Source organism: Gopherus flavomarginatus, chromosome 1 (genome assembly GCF_025201925.1).
Source record: "Gopherus flavomarginatus isolate rGopFla2 chromosome 1, rGopFla2.mat.asm, whole genome shotgun sequence".
Lineage (NCBI taxonomy): Eukaryota > Metazoa > Chordata > Testudines > Testudinidae > Gopherus > Gopherus flavomarginatus.
In genome coordinates, this window is record NC_066617.1 from 321,112,323 (window position 1) to 321,129,768 (window position 17,446).

Consider the following 17,446-nt stretch of genomic DNA (forward strand, 5'->3'; position numbering starts at 1 on the left):
TAATACCCACTGGCCTATCGTGAGTAATAGTTGTTCTTCACTTCATTCAAATTGTTCGAGTGTATTTTCCAGTCCGGAGAACACAAAGGTCATATGCTGCTGTTGATACTAAACAATGGCTAGAAGGCACTAAACTTTTCACAAAGACCGTAACTTTCAAAACAAGCACTTGCATATTAAAACTACTTCAGCTCCACTGGTGTAAAAGAAAAGAACTATAAAAGGGTATGGAGGCACTTCCATAGAACTTATCAGGTATATGGGGGAGCACAGGAAATGTGTGTTCCCTTTGGTGCTTAGTATGATAAATTAGAGAGCACTCATCTGATAAATATAAAGGATCTGGTTCTCATTTACACTAAGGCCCCTTGACTCTGCTCTGGCAGTGTAATGGGGTATTAGTGTACATGGAAGTCAGGTCTCTAGTTTGTTGGTACATATTGACATCAGATGTGTTGTCTCAGCATTTACCTCTACATATATCGCAAAACAGAGAATTGCAGGGATGGAATGGACCTTGAGAGGTCATCTAGTCCAGCCCCTTACACTGAGGCATTACCAAGTATATCTAGACTATCCCTGTCTGATGTTTTCTCCAACCTCTTCTTAAAATCCTCCAATGGTGGGGATTCCACAACTGCCCTTGGAAGCCTATTCCAGAACTTAATTATCCTTATAGTTAGAACGTTTTTCCTAATATCTTTCTTTTTCTTTCTGTCTTTCTTTTTAATCTTTTTTTTTTTTTTTGCTCCGTTCTGAACTCTCTCCAATTTATCTCCATCTTTCTGAAAGTCTGGTACCTAAAACTGGGCACACACCAGCTCAGGCCTCACCAGTGCCTAGTATAGCAGAATAATTACATGTCTTACATATGACACTCCTGTTAATGCACCCCGGAATGGTATTTGTCTTTCTCACAATGCATCAAATGATTTGCTCTCATTCAATTTTTGATTCCCTATAACCATGACATCCTTTTCATCAGTACTACCACCTAGCCAGTTATTCCTCATTTTGTAGTAGTGCATGTAATATTTCCTTCCTAAGTGAAGTACTTTGCACTTGGCTTTATTGAATTTCATCCTGTTGATTTCAGACCAATTCTCCAACTTGTCAAGGTCACTTTGAATCCCAGTGCTATCCTCCGAGGAGCTTGCAACCCCTCTCAATTTGGTGTCATCCATAAATTTTATAAACATATTCTCTACTCTGTTATCCAAATCAGTAGGTAAAATGTTGCCTAGTATTAGACCCAGGACTGACTCCTCCAGGAACCAATTACTATGCCCTCCCAGTTTGACAGCAAACCATTGATAACTACTCTGAATAGGGCTTTTCAAACCAGTTGTGCCCCCATTTTATAGTAATTTCATTTAGACCACATTTCCATAGTTTGCTTATGAGAATGTCATGTGGGACTGTGTCAAAAGCCTGACTAAACATGATGTGACATAATAGATTGTCATGACATCAAGTGATCTCGCACTGTAAGAAAGTCAGCATGTGATCCATTGACTACATTACTGCTCTTAAGTTCATCTAGGCTTTGATAGAGAGGGACATTGTGGTCTTCAGCACAGTACTTGGAGCTAAGAGTTTCTGAATTCTAATCCTGTCTCTGACAGTAGCTCTCTGTGGCCTTAGAAATGTCTTAACCTTTCTGCCTCAATCACCTGATCTGTAAAATGGGATGATATTTATTTGTCACAGGTGTACAATGAGGATTAGTTTCTTAACATTTTAAAAACATGTTGAAGTTGGTAATTTCTATACAAATGGTAAGTATTGTTATGTTTATTATCCATTTTAGCAGAAAAATCTCCATGAGCTTTCAGTGTGCTTAAAGTCTGTAATGCTGTACCTATGCATCCACTTGCTCTGTTCTCTGGAGGACATGCCTTCCATGTTTTAATTGGAACATTTTTATAATTGCTGCTATTTAACACGTTTATTTTGTGAAATCCTGGGATGTTTTTATAGCCATATAATAAACCCCAGAGAACAACTTCTCTGACTGTTGCCATCTGTAGTGATCACAAGAGCAGCTTAGAAAATACTGACAGTCTTTGTAGTAATAGGATACATATGGTGGCACACAATTATGTGTTTCTGCATTCAATTAGTGTTGTACAATTACCCAGTTTTATTGCTTAGTTAAAACAGTGAAAGCACTACATAGTGGGTAATTTGCACTAATCCCCATCTCTCTAATTGCCCTTCAGTGTTTAAATGCAGTAGAACATGTATAGCATTTGTTCTGAATGAGATGAGCATTAAATTATCATTCACATTCCTTACGCCTTGACTGGCAATTAACGTACCACTGCTTCACATTAGGAGCACTTTTATAGAGAGCGCTAAATAGAGTTATAACAGGGTGGGGGGAAACTATTCTGTTCTAGTGTTACTAGAAAAACAACTGAAATAGTCTCTCAAGGATGTAGTAGAAGCCTCATTCCTGGAAATGGACTGGACAAAACCCTAGAAAATATACCATACTGTTCAGTTCCGCACTGGCAGAGTTATGGATTCAATGACTTAAGAGGCCTTTTCTGTAATTAATTGCTCTGATTATATGGTTCTTTCACATCACCAGTGTGACTAGTGAAATTCATCTGTAAACAAGGACTAGATTAACCAAACTAGGTGAAGGCATTTTCCACAATAAAAGGCAATTGCATTAAGGATGAATACTAGTTACAGCAGCTTCAGCCACTGATCTCTAAACCACTTCTTTACATTTTCCACCAAGTGTCTATTTAAAGTTTCTAATTGCTAGTCTTTAGTTAAAACTGTGCTTGAAATTAGATGTATTGCTCCCATTTCAGCAAACACTTCATTTCAGGAACCAGATGTATTTAACAAACTGTGTTTTTAATAAAGCTGAAATTACATTTTAATGGTCTTTATGCCCATTTTTTGCTGGCTTACTAACAGAGAAGTGTGAATCCATTTCAGATTGTTGGTCCTCTTGCATAACAAGATCCAGTTTCATGCACTTATTAAAAACAATCAGAGGAACAGAGGATTTCTGTGAATGCTGAATCTCCCCTCATAATACTGAAGACCTGATGTAATATGTTGTATAGCCCTACAATACAGAAGAGTGGCAAGAAGGTTTCTTAATCTTTCTATGCAAGGTTGTACAGCAAGTGAAGAAAAAATTCTCTTCATAGGATGGCTAGTTACAGTTGTTTTTGATGGATCCCTAGCAAACTGTTTCAGTTGATGAGGAATGGGTGTTCTAGGAAAAACTTTTGCACTAAGTGAGCAGATGAAGAGTCTCTGTTGAGTTTACTGCCCATTTCTTAAAGGAAATCTAAGAAGTTTCTTTTGCAAGAATTTGTAATTCAATGAGGCAGTGGCTGTTCAAGATGATGGCGTACATGAGATTATGCTTGTAGACCGAACATTTTTTCTTAAATGTTGTTAGATTAAACTGCACTAAATTTTACCATAAATCAGCATAAAAACTGGAAGAGAGAGCCCCGATCAACTACTGCCTTAAGGGATGATTCTCTGATTAACATTTTATTTTGATACATTTAATTATTTTATTTTGACTATTTGTTTTGATATTTAAATATTTGTCAGTGTTTAGGCATTGGGGAAGCAATGGAAATTGAAATTTTCCTAGTGTGGCTGCTATCTTAATGTACTGACTGCTTCTAGAATATAAAATCTCCTCTTGCACTGATTAAAAAGAAAACAAAAAAATTGCAAGTAGTTTTTCACTGCTGAAGAGATCATAATTTAGGGAAGGATTTTCAAGAGCGCTCAGTATTGGCCTAACTCTGCTTCCATTGAAGTCAGTGAGACTTACACCATTGACTTCAATGGAAGAAGAGTTGTGCTAACACTGGGCACTTTTGAAAATGCCACCTTTAGTTTTTTGTGAGCTCTCAAAAGTGAGCATAAGTGCTTAGTGAAGTAACATGATAGCTGAGTGTGTTATGACCTCTCTAGTGGTTCGTCCATTGAGAGAATAAAAGCCTACTACTGCTGTCAACTAATGGAGTTACTTCTTTAGCTCAGAAGTTCAAATCCCTGTACAATCTCTCTTTTGTGTATTAATTTTAATAAGCCACCATGGTTGTCAGACTCAGTGGGGATTTAACCCAGGAACTTCAACAGCAAAAGCACAGGCTTCTACTATGCCACAATACTTTAGCTTTTAACAAGAGAAAGGTTTTGTGCTCTTTGATGATCAGCCACTAAAGGAGGATCCAGCATACTCAGCCAGTTACACTGGGTATGTTTATTTTTTTAGAAGAGAGACTATATATGAATCAAACCCTCCTAATCACTGTGATTTTTTTTTTTAAACGTGCGCTTATCTGTATTTTGGGAAGTGAAGGAGAGAATCTGAAAGCATACTCAACTGAAAGGAGTATGTCAGGAAGTTAGCAAATTGTTCATGAGTCCTTTTACACAGAACCTTGCTGATCCTTTGGATTTTATTTCTGGTTTAGGTTTATGAACACCAAGATGGAAGCAAGTCTCTGAAGCTGGGAGACTTTGGGCTGGCAACAATAGTGGATGGACCTCTTTACACAGTCTGTGGGACCCCTACATATGTAGCTCCAGAAATCATTGCAGAAGCTGGGTAAACTTTTTGCAATAAAGGTTCATTTAAGTGTGCAAGGTGGAATATGTTCTCGCCAATATATCAGTTATAACTCTTTTAATTTAGGCTTTTTTAGTCTACCTTTTATTAGGGGTTACCATGGCAGTTTTTAACCTCAAAGTAGAGAGTCCTCAAATTAGCACTGAGGCAGTAACTAACCATTTCTTTTAACCCTGGAGTAAAAGTAACAAAAAACTGCCCTCAGTGACTGCCAACTGTTGTTTTCTGTGCTCTTCCTTTGCCCTCTACTGTCCTTTTCCTTAGGGTCTATCATGTAGAGCAAACACCCCTGAGGTGAGTGACGCACGGCACCTGTGCAGGCTGCCTGTCAGGAAAGGTCAAACAAGCCCTACTCTCATCCAAGCAGAGCTGGCTCTCGCTTTTTTGCCACCCCAGGCAAAAAAAAACAACACAACAAACATGCAGGGCGGCCAGAGCACCGAACCAAAAAAAAAATGCAAACCTATGGGGCAACTGGAGCAGCAGAGCAAAAAAAACTGTGCAGGGCATCTGGAGCATGAGTGCAAGGGGACTCCCGACGCTACTGACATCCCTGGGCAGCGTAGGGGAGGAGGCGGAGGGAGCTAAGGGGAGAGAGAAGGGGGGCGGCCAGGGCTTCCTTCCCTTCCGGTCGGCAGGGCGGTAAGGGCTTGGGCTACCCTGCCGGGCTTGCTACAGACTTGGCACCAGCTAGGGCAGACGGAGGACGCAGCCCACTCCCTGCAAGGTGCTCCCCTCCTCCATTCTGCCGCACTCTACAGGGCAGGCGGAGCGGCGAACCAAAAAGAAAAAAACCTGCGGCAGCCGAAGTGGCAAAGCAAAAAAAAAAAAAAAAAAAAGGATTCGAGGGAATACCGCCCCTTAGAATCTGCCGCCCCAAGCACGAGCTTCCTTGGCTGGTGCCTGGAGCCGGCCCTGCATCCAAGAAACCAGTACACTTTATTGTCTGTGTTCAGACATTCTAATCCAATTTAGCTTTAAATTGTAAACATCTGCCTTGGATTTGAAGGCAGAAATTGGTGTACAGTATAGATAAAATTCATCTCAGACCATTTCATAAGAATTTTTGAACTGACATAGTTTTCTTTCAGTTCTGTACTGTAGTTCATACAGGCTTGGTATCTCTAATTATAATACTTATAACACTTTTAGATATGGCCTGAAGGTGGACATCTGGGCAGCTGGTGTGATTACTTACATCCTGCTGTGTGGCTTTCCTCCATTCCGTGGGTATGAGCTATGATCTTTTATCCAACTCTTAACAATGCACCTCTGTGCTGTGAATGGTCCATGTGCCTGTCCTGCACTGAGAGGTCTGCTGTGGGGGAAAAAAAAATCTTTGCTTGCAATGTTGGATTATTTTTTTCCATGCTCTACCTCAGGGGTAGGCAACCTATGGCACAGGTGCCAAAGGCGGCAAGCGAGCTGATTTTCAGTGGCACTCTCACTGCCTGGGTCCTGGTCACTGGTCTGGGGGGCTTTGCCTTTTAATTTAATTTTAATTGAAGCATCTTAAACATTTAAAAACCCTTATTTACTTTACATACAACAATAGTTTAGTTATATATTATAGAAAGAGACCTTCTAAAAACATTAAAATGTATTACCGGCACGAGAAACCTTTAATTAGAATGAATAAATGAAGACTCAGCACACCACTTCTGAAAGGTTGCTGACCCCTGCTCTACCTATTAATTTATACAAACTTCATAAATCTCCACTGTGTTACTGTAAAAGCCCCAGTCTCTTCTCATTTTATTTATTTTGATATAATCTGCCTTGCAAAACAAATGCACCCGTTCCAGGCTCTGAGTGCCCTTGGCAAGCATTTAAGATATATGATGAAATCAGCAGTTTCCCCCACTTACTCCCCAACACAGTAAGCGGGAAGCAGTAAAATGTAAACAAAATGTAAGCCGTCCACAGAGATTTACACCTGCAAGCAAACTTACATCCTCCCCTCACAAATCTCCCCTCTCCATTAAAGCAAAGAAGAAGGGCTGGGCCTTGCCTTAAAGATAGGCAGGCTCAGAAACAAAAAGGGAAGTGTATTCCAAAGGTGGAGGGAGATAACAGAGCCTGCCCTACAAGTTGACTCTCTTTCCCCTCCTCCACCCTTTTCACTTGTCGCTTCATCTCAAGTGCCCTCACAGTCCACAATGGTGGCCATGTGGCATGGGGAGAGGAACTGATTCCAAAAGGCAAATTTAGTGAACTACAGCTAAAAGCATTTTACTTGCTTTTTAAAAGTTTATAAAAACAACCTCTGGAAATAAATCTTATGGGGTTTTTTGTGTTTGCTTTACAGATGTGGAGATGACCAGGAAGTGCTTTTTGATCAGATTTTGATGGGACAGGTCGATTTCCCATCTCCATACTGGGATAATGTTTCTGATTCTGCAAAGGTAGATTTACAAAGTTGATTCTCTTCTGTTTTATCAAAGGTGCCCTATATATATGTTGTGTGTGCAAAGAGAATGTAAAACTGCTGTTCTTTTGTGTCATATGTTTGAGAAGCTTTAGGTCTGGACTCCCCTGAAGTACATATGTGTCATCTACTACATTATTATCTGATTATTGTCTGTGTCTGAGACTGTAAGCTGACCTGGGCAGCACTTTGTTGGTATTTGTGTCTTACGCACTGTTAAGTAAAGCTGAATGAGTAAATGATTTTCAGCTGAGTGGCTAAATCAAAAAAATCAGAAAAAATCATTTTGTTTCAGGTCGACCCAAAATGGAAATGGTTTTTGGGTCAAATGAAACATTTCATTTTATTAGGTGTTTTTTACTCTTTAGCAATTAAATTTAGCTAAATTCTGAAATGAACTGTCATTTTGAAATAATATGTTGAAATAAAACATTTAAAAACTTGTTCAACATTTTTTCCTTTTAGGCAGGAGGGGCGAATCTATTTGCCAAATTCAATCTGAATTCAGATAGTTGAGATAAACCTGACAACTGCATTTTTCAGAGAATAAACTATTTGTCTGAGAAATTTTGCCCAGCTCTGGTTTTAAGCATCGTGTCAACACCTATTGAACAATTAAAACTTCCAGTAACTTGGATCATAAATAGGAAGTCTTAGATTGAAAACTCCTTGGGGCAGTGACTTTGCTTTCTATGGGTTTGTACAGCAACTAGCACAAAGGTAGCTGGATTCCAGTTGGCACCTCCAGGTGTAATTGTATTATAAATACTAAATAATAATAATCGGAGGAAAACATGTTCCATGATTAATGACATGAAAGGATTGTCCTGATATCTCTCTCTGTCAAAGAAGCAGGCTCAACATTGCTTGTAACTCCTGAATGTTGCCAGTGTATGAGACTTTGACTTGTTCTGTCAATCCATTACAAGCAGTTCATTTTTTTTGGTCCTCTTTTTTTAAAGCAACTTTCAAGTACAGTAAAAGCTGTTTTATCCAGCACTTCACCAACCGGAAAGCTCTATAAACTGGCATTTTTTATCTTCATTAAAAGTCCAGTTTATAGTCCAGTCGGCGCAGGGCTAGCAGGGGGTCGGGGTGCGGTGCACAGGCTCTGGGAGGGAGTTTGGGTGTGGAAGGCAGCTCAGGGAATTGGGTTGGGGTGCGGGAAGAGGTTCCTTGGTGCCAGATCTGCGGGGCACTCACCTCAGGCAGCTCCCGCAAGTGGCGACCTGTTCTGGCTGGAAGCTACGGATCCAGCGCTCAGGGCGGGATGGAGACAGTGTGCAGAGCCACCTACTGTGCCTCCGCCTATGGGCAGTCAAGACAGGTTGTCGCTTGTGGGGAAACACTCCCCCCTCCAGATATGGCACCCCGAGCCCCAACCCCCTGTCCTGAGCTCCCTCCCAGAGGCCGCGCCCCATATCCTTCCCATGCCCCAATCTCCAGCCCCGCACCCCTACCGCACCCAAACTCCCTCCCTCTTAGTTAACCAGCATTTTTCACGTACCAGCACCCCCCTATTCCCCCAACATGCCGGATAAAACAGCTTTTACTGTAATAAGGAAGAGCTTGATTCGGAGTGGAGGTGAGAGAGCTGTGGGTGCACAGTACCTTTCAGGATTAGTCCCTAACATAGTTGAACAACGGAGTTGAATTTGGCCCAAGAGTTCAAATTCCAGAGTTCCTAGGCATTCTGAGTTACAGTAACATTGGCGTTGACTGGAGTTTCATATTTGCAGTCCATTTGGGTTGGCATGTATATAACCAATAGATTGCACCCTAACACTTTCCTTTTCTTACCTTAAGCTTGGGAACGCCAACACATAATCATAGGATGAATATATGCAACACAGTGCTCTCAGTATGAGCACTAATTTATCACAAAACAATGTCAGCGTTTTCATCCAGGGTGTGAGGATTGAAAATGACATATTAAACGCTGACCCTTGATTCTTCTATACCACTGTTTTGTACTATGTTTTTGGAAATAATATGGGAGGGGTAGAGAGGTGGGATTTTAGTTCTTCTTCGAGTGATTGCTCACATCCATTCCAGTTAGGTGTGCGCGCCGTGCGTGCACGTTCGTCGGAAACTTTTTTACCCTAGCAACTCCGGTGGGCCGGCAGGTCGCCCCCTGGAGTGGCGCCGCCATGGCGCCCAATATATATCCCTGCCGGCCCGCCCGCTCCTCAGTTCCTTCTTACCGCCGTGTCGGTCGTTGGAACTGTGGAGCGCAGCATAGCTGTCCTCCACGTCCCTAGCTCTCCTTGTTATCTTGATTATCTCTCGTACTATTGTAGTTGTTAATTAGATTGTTAAGTGTAGATAGTAGTAGTTAGGTTAAGTAGCTTGTAAATAGTTCTTCGCCGGGGGCTTAGCCCTTCCCGGCACCCGGCACCGGGCTCATGCCTGGTTCGCCGGGCTTCAAGCAGTGTGCGGCCTGCAAGAAGCCTATGCCCACCAGCGACCCCCACGACGCGTGCCTGAAGTGCCTGGGGGAATCGCACAGGTCGGACAAGTGCCGCATCTGCAAGGCTTTTAAGCCAAGAACAAAGAAGGAGAGGGATCAAAGACTCCGAACTCTCCTTATGGAGGCGGCACTTGACCTGGCGGCTTCGCAGGCCGTGATCTCGGCGCCGGCACCGGATCGCACCGGCACCGAAAAGACTCCCCGGCACCGACCTTCTCCGGCACCGGGGACAGAGCCGAGGCCGTCGAAGTCTGCTACTCGGGCCAGGCAGATCCGACTGGAGCGCCCGGCCTCGACATCGGCCGCGGCGCCGCCGGCACCGTCGACTCCGGGCCCGGCGGATCCGTCGAGTCCGGTGCCGCCAAGCTCCCCCATGAGATCTGGGGTTGAGATACTGGTCCCATCCACACCGGAGACCTTCGCCTCGGCTCGGGACCTCATAGCCCTGACTGAGTCCACTCAGCTGCCACCCCCGGTACCTCCGGTGCGGGTCGTGTCCAGAGGCAAGCCTATGATGTCGGCACCGTCTCGGGACTCACGCTCACGATCGAGGTCCCGACGCCACGGTCGCTCCAGATCCCGTCGCCGCTCGCAGTCCCGGCACCGCTCCCCTCGGCGGTACCGGTCGCACTCGCGGCACCGGTCGGCATCAAGACGGTCGCGGTCGGACTCCAGCCGCCGATACCGGCACCGCGACTCCAGGAGCCAGTCCCGTCGTTACTCGCCGCACCGGTCGACCTCCCGGCACCGAGCTGGTGGCAGGTCCCGGTCCCGGTCGACCTCCCGGCACCGAGCTGGTGGTAGGTCCCGGTCCCGATCCCGGCACCGAAGCGGCGGCCGGTACCGGTCCAGATCCCGGCACCGTTTTGACTCCCGGCACCGGTCCCCGGCACCGAGACGTTCGTCCGTGCCGACCCGCGCAGACCCTTACCATCCAGGGTCAGCCCCGCCGTGGCCTTCTAGACAGCCGTCCGTCTCTTCCCAAACGGACAGCGGGTATGCGCTGGGCACCGACCGGCAGGCGGCGCTGTTTAGCGATCCGCCACAACAAGACCAAGGCCCGCAACAATGGGGGTTCTGGACACCCTGGGCATACCATCAGGCCCAGGGACCCCAACAGCCCCCTGCTAGGCCTGTGACGGCGGAGCGCAGGGCACCGGAAGCCTCATTGTCTCGCCCCCCTCCCTCCCCGGATGGGGAGGAAGGGTCCAAGCAACAAGACTCCGCTTTGGCTCCTGAGGCAGAGGCGAGGGCCGAGGGAGACCCGCCATTAGACACTCTCTTGCCGGGGGTCTCCTCATCCTCCTCTCCGGATGAAGCGGTGGCTGGTACCTCCTCCAACAGCCCCCCCCCCGCTGGATCTCAGGGCGCACCAAGACCTCCTCAGGCGAGTAGCGCAAAATCTGAGTCTGCAAGCCGAGGAGGTCTCGGAAATAGAGGATCCAATCGTCACCATCCTCTCAGCAGATGCTCCCACCAGGGTCGCCCTACCCTTCATAAGAACCATCCAGGCCAACGCCAACACCATCTGGCAGTCTCCGGCCTCCATCCCCCCTACTGCGAAGGGCGTCGAGAGGAAGTACATGGCCCCTTCTAGAGGCTATGAGTACCTCCATGTGCACCCGACACCGTGTTCCCTGGTGGTTCAGTCGGTGAACGACAAAGAGCGTCATGGGCAGGAGGCTCCAGCCCCCAAATCCAGAGAGGCCAGGCGAATGGACCTCCTCGGCCGTAAGGTATACTCGGCTGGGGCGCTGCAGCTCAGGGTTTCCAACCAGCAAGCCCTGCTGAGCAGATACGCCTTCAACTCCTGGGTGGCAGCAGACAAATTCAAGGAGCTGCTGCCACAAGACGCCCGCCAGGAATTTGCAGCCATCTTGGATGAAGGCAAGAAGGTTGCACGCACGTCCTTGCAAGCCTCTTTGGACGCTGCAGACTCGGCTGCCCGTACCCTCGCATCGGGAGTAACGATGCGTCGCATTTCCTGGCTGCAGGTTTCTGGCCTTCCGCCGGAGCTCCAGCATACCATACAGGACCTCCCTTTCGAAGGCCAGGGCCTGTTCTCTGAAAAGACAGACCCCAGACTCAAGAGTCTGAAAGATAATCGGGTCATCATGCGGTCCCTCGGGATGCACACACCGGGAACGCAACGCAGACCCTTCCGGCCACAGCAACAACAACAGCGCAGGCCGTATTCCCAGTTCCGCCAGCGGCAGGACCTTAACAGGCGCCGCGGCAGGAATGGAAGGCGCAGGCACTCGGGGAACCAAGGGGGGCAGAACCAAGGCTCCTCTAAGCCCCCGCCTGGACCTAAGCCTTCATTTTGAAGGTGCGCCCAAGGGCGCAGTAACAGTTTCCCCCATGGATCCTTCCCCTCCGTTTTCCAACCGCCTTTCGTTTTTCCTCCCGGCGTGGTCCCAAATAACATCGGACCGCTGGGTCTTACGCACGGTGCAGACGGGATACCGCCTGCAGTTTGTTTCATTTCCTCCTTTCCGCCCCCCTTCCTCGTCCCTCTTCAGGGACCCCTCTCACGAGCAATTCCTGAGACAGGAGGTGCAGACGCTCCTCAGCAAAGGAGCTATAGAGGCGGTTCCGGAAAGCGAGAAAGGCAAGGGGTTTTATTCCCGCTACTTTTTGATCCCCAAGGCCAAGGGAGGCCTCAGGCCTATCCTCGACCTGCGAGAGCTCAACAAATACCTGGTGAAGTTGAAGTTCCGCATGGTATCCCTGGGGACCATTATCCCATCCCTGGATCCGGGAGACTGGTACGCCGCCCTCGACATGCAGGACGCGTATTTTCACATTGCCATTTGGCCGCACCACAGACGTTTCCTTCGCTTCGTGGTGGGCCCCCTTCATTACCAATTTGCAGTCCTCCCATTTGGCCTATCCACGGCCCCGAGGGTGTTTACAAAATGCATGGCAGTTGTTGTGGCGCATCTTCGGCGCAATCGTGTCCACGTGTTTCCTTATCTGGACGATTGGTTGATTCGGGGCACGTCGGAACAACAAGTCTGCAGCCATGTCCGCGTGATCACCGGCATGTTCGCCACTTTGGGCCTCTTGATAAACACGGACAAGTCCACCCTGATTCCCACACAGAGGGTGGAATTCATCGGGGCCGTCCTGGACGCCACTGTGGCCAGGGCCTTACTGCCATTGCAGAGGTTCCAGGCCTTGTCGGCGATCGTTCATCGACTGCGGACAGCCCCCTTGACATCAGTGCGGACATGCCTAACCCTGTTAGGCCACATGGCGGCTTGCACCTTTGTGACCGGTTACGCTCGGCTCCGCATGAGGCCCCTCCAGTTGTGGCTCATCGATCATTACAGGCCGACAAGACAGCCGCTAGACATGCTAATCACAATCCCCCAGAGGGTGTTAGATTCTCTCGGCTGGTGGCTAGACCAGTCCGTGCTATGTGCGGGTCTCCCTTTCCACCCACCTCAGCCCTCGGTGTCCCTGACAACGGATGCCTCAGATCTAGGCTGGGGGGCCCACCTAGGGACCCTGAGAACGCAGGGCCTGTGGTCCCAGGAGGAGGTGGGGTTACACATCAACATGCGGGAGTTGAGAGCAGTCCGCCTTGCTTGTCAAACGTTCTGTCATCAGCTTCAGGGTCGCTGTGTCGCGGTGTTCACCGACAACACGACGACCATGTATTATATCAACAAGCAAGGCGGCACCAGATCCTCCCCCCTGTGCCACGAGGCGATGCGACTCTGGGACTTTTGTATAGCCCACTCCATTCACCTCACGGCTTCCTTCCTCCCCGGAGTGCGGAATACGCTGGCGGATCGATTGAGCAGATCCTTCCTGTCGCACGAGTGGTCCCTTCGCCCGGACGTCGCCCTCTCTATCTTCCGGAGGTGGGGTCATCCCCGGGTGGACCTCTTCGCGTCCAGGGGGAACAGGAAGTGCCAAGTGTTCTGCTCCTTTCAGGGCAGGGAGCCCGGGTCGATAGCGGATGCCTTCCTTATTCAGTGGTCGACCCACCTGTACTATGCGTTCCCCCCGTTCCCTCTGGTTCACAGGGTCCTTCTGAAGGTGCGCAGGGACAGGGCTCACGTGATCATGGTAGCCCCGGCATGGCCCAGACAGCACTGGTACCCCATGCTGCTGGACCTGACCATAACCGACCCAGTTCCCCTGCCCCTTCACCCGGACCTGATTACCCAGGAGCACGGGACCCTCTGTCACCCGGACCTGCAGTCGCTGCACCTAGCGGCGTGGCTCCTGCGTGGCTGACTGGTTCCGAGCTGCGCTGCTCCACGCCGGTGAGGGAGGTGCTTTTGGGCAGCAGGAAGCCTTCCACGAGAGCGACATATTTGGCCAAGTGGAAGCGTTTCTCCTGTTGGTGCGTGGAGAGGAATCTCCGCCCTATGGAAGTTTCAGTAGCCGACATCTTAGACTACGTTTGGTCCCTCAAACTGCAAGGTCTGGCTATATCGTCGTTGCGAGTTCACCTTGCAGCTATCTCCACCTTTCACCCGGGTGCGGATGGTCGCTCTGTTTTTTCTCACCCAACGGTGTCTAGATTCCTTAAGGGGCTGGAACGTTTATACCCTAACGTCCGTCCCCCTGCTCCAACCTGGGATCTTAACCTGGTGTTGTCCTGACTCATGGGACCCCCCTTTGAACCGTTAGCCACTTGCTCCCTGCTTTACCTCTCTTGGAAGACTGCCTTTCTAGTAGCTATCACCTCAGCTAGACGGGTGTCGGAACTCCGGGCTCTTGTGGTAGACCCCCCATATACAGTCTTCCACAAAGATAAGGTGCAGCTGAGACCACACCCTGCCTTTCTTCCCAAGGTAGTCTCATCCTTCCACATCAGCCAAGAGATATTCCTTCCGGTTTTTTTCCCGAAACCTCACTCCTCAGGCAGGGAGCAGCAGCTCCACTCGCTTGATGTCCGTAGGGCTCTCGCGTTCTACGTGGAGAGGACTAAGCCCTTCCACAAATCCCCCCAGCTTTTCGTGGCTGTAGCGGACCGCATGAAAGGGCTTCCTATCTCCTCCCAGAGGTTATCCTCTTGGGTAACGTCCTGTATCAGGACCTGCTATGACTTGGCCCACGTCCCTACGGGCCGTGTGACTGCGCATTCTACCAGGGCGCAGGCGTCGTCGCTGGCTTTCCTTGCCCGTGTGCCCATCCAGGAAATCTGTCGGGCAGCGACCTGGTCATCGGTCCACACCTTTGCTTCCCACTACGCCCTGGTCCAGCAGTCAAGAGAGGACGCGGCCTTCGGATCTGCAGTGCTCCATGCCGCGACTTCTCACTCCGACCCCACCGCCTAGGTATGGCTTGGGATTCACCTAACTGGAATGGATGTGAGCAATCACTCGAAGAAGAAAAGACGGTTACTCACCTTTGTAACTGTTGTTCTTCGAGATGTGTTGCTCACATCCATTCCACACCCGCCCTCCTTCCCCACTGTCGGAGTAGCCGGCAAGAAGGAACTGAGGAGCGGGCGGGCCGGCAGGGATATATATTGGGCGCCATGGCGGCGCCACTCCAGGGGGCGACCTGCCGGCCCACCGGAGTTGCTAGGGTAAAAAAGTTTCCGACGAACGTGCACGCGCGGCGCGCACACCTAACTGGAATGGATGTGAGCAACACATCTCGAAGAACAACAGTTACAAAGGTGAGTAACCGTCTTTTTCCAAGCTAGTGAAATTAACGTACAGGATACAGTACTTGGAGCTGAAAGAAAGCATTAAGTGTTAGTAGGAGTGTTCTAATACCTCCCTTTGTTTTTGTGGCAAGCTTGATTTCATCATGCGTAAGACATCGCTCATCTGTTAAGAATCAGCTCTAGTCTTCAATATCTCTAATGACAATTCCACAGCTCCTTTGGCAAGCTTGTTCCATACCTAACTACTCTGTCTAGTTAATTTGTTCTAAAATTTTCCATTTTGATGCATAACATCATTAGTTTCTATTCTGCTCCCATTTATTATTGAAAATAATTGATGTCTATCATTTCTGATTTCCCTCTATATTAGCATCCCATTACTGTTATCTTTTCTATAAATTGAATGCACTCATTGATGGGAGAAGGAATGCATTAAATGCTGGTAGAAAACTGAGGGGAACATACTAAAGAGGAATTTGAAACATTAAAACAAAGGTTTTAAGAGTTAGAAATATTTTTTTGAAAATATCCATTTTTCTATTGATATTGGGAGCTAGAGAAAGCCAAATTCCAGATTAATCTGCATCATCTTTAGAGAAAATTGCTATTTTCTAAATGGGCAACTAACCTGATTTCATGCTCCCATCTGTTTTGTACATTATGTGAGAAGTTCTTTCCTCTACAAACCGCTGACTACAAAATTAACTCAGCACTTATGGTCTTCTTGCTTTTCAATGCATTATTTAGCTATTGATTTAGAAGTTCAATTTACAGTTCTGCAGTTGATAGCTTTTTTTAAATAACCTTAGTATAGTTCCACCCTGTATAATTCTCTCACTGAACACTGTGCTTTACTAGAATCAATTGAAGGTCACTTTACTGAATTAAATCTTTTGTTTTTCTTCATAAAAATGTGCTCTAAATGGGATCTTATCTTCCATTTCACAGGAACTTATCACCATGATGCTTCAGGTAGATGTAGATCAGCGATTCTCAGCCTTGCAAGTTCTCGAACATCCGTGGGTTAATGTAAGTAATTTCAGGACTGCAGATTCTTGTTTTAGTCTTGTAATCTTTTAACTGTTTGCCATCAAATACTTTAAATGCCTCTTTGGAGCCAACATTTTCTAAACCAGACACAGGTAATGACCAACTTACTGTGTGGTTTCACTGGAAGTGAAAGTGCTTTGTTACTATACAATTAAATATTTTTGTGCACAATGCTCTGCACTCCTCTCCCCCAATATCTTGGGCCACAATTTTCAACACAGCTCCTTAATTGAACCTGCAAACTTTGTTAGCTTCCCAAAGGTCAATTTGCAGGTGCAGTGACACATTTTGTGCCCGTAAATCAGATGGGTTCACAAGTCTTGCAATCACAATTAAGGGGTCTTGAACTATAGTCCATGTTTTAAAGCTGGATGATTCAGCATTAAGTTCAAAATCTTTACAATCAAATATTAACTTCCAAATTTGAACTATAAACATGTTTATGTGCAGTCGTATCAGTTTAATCTGATTCGTGTGAAATTTTCATTTTTATCTTTAGATCAATGCTCATTTGTTCTGAACATGCCATAAAATTGATTAACAAAGAGGTGGCATATGGATCAATCTGATATCGATTAAGAAGGCCTGGGCCTGTCTATGCTTTAATGTTGGGACAGGGACGCTGCTAAATGTTAATTATTCAAGACTATTTAATATGTTTCAAAATATTTAGATAAAAATGTAAAGAAAAAGGGGGTGAGGGAAGAATCCAGATTCCAGTTTAAAAATAAAAATATATGAAAGCAAAATGAGTAGAAGAAAAAAAATCTGAATTTGCATATTGCAAGCAAGTACCAGCATGGAATTCCTTCCTAGCACATTTGTGTGACTCAGAACTTTCCCCTAGTATCCAAAAAGATCTCTGTCATACACTTAAAGGGAATGTAGTTCCAAAAAGGAATATTTGTAATTCAAATATACAGACTAAATAACATAAAAAAGTAAGAAGGTGTCCAAATAGTTTACTATATTCCTTAATTGAAAATGGTGTGTAAAGTACCTACAAAGCAGATACTCAAGTACTTCTATCCTCCATTCTGCTCTTCAGATAGAAGCAGTTTTAATTGTAAATACTTCTGAACTTCACATCCCTTTGTCTTGTAAGGCTTATAGACATTGAGTGCAATATATATTGAGACAATTTAGCATTTTCATGGTCACTTTAAGGCAGAAGATTTTGTTGTTGCTGGTGGTATTTTATTTCCTTCTTGAAGGATATATTTTTGTCACACA

At 46.6% G+C, this 17,446-nt stretch overlaps 1 protein-coding gene across 2 annotated transcripts in view; it reads left to right on the forward strand.

Moving 5' to 3' along the window:
• The window catches only part of DCLK1 (doublecortin like kinase 1), a 350,858-nt gene that overhangs the window by 309,936 nt on the left and 23,476 nt on the right, over window positions 1-17,446 (forward strand). For both annotated transcript variants that reach the window (XM_050937227.1, XM_050937228.1), the window contains exons 11-14: window positions 4,473-4,606; window positions 5,780-5,857; window positions 6,936-7,032; window positions 16,112-16,192. In XM_050937227.1, the coding sequence (XP_050793184.1) occupies window positions 4,473-4,606; window positions 5,780-5,857; window positions 6,936-7,032; window positions 16,112-16,192 (390 nt within the window). The remainder of the gene's footprint in view (window positions 1-4,472; window positions 4,607-5,779; window positions 5,858-6,935; window positions 7,033-16,111; window positions 16,193-17,446) is intronic.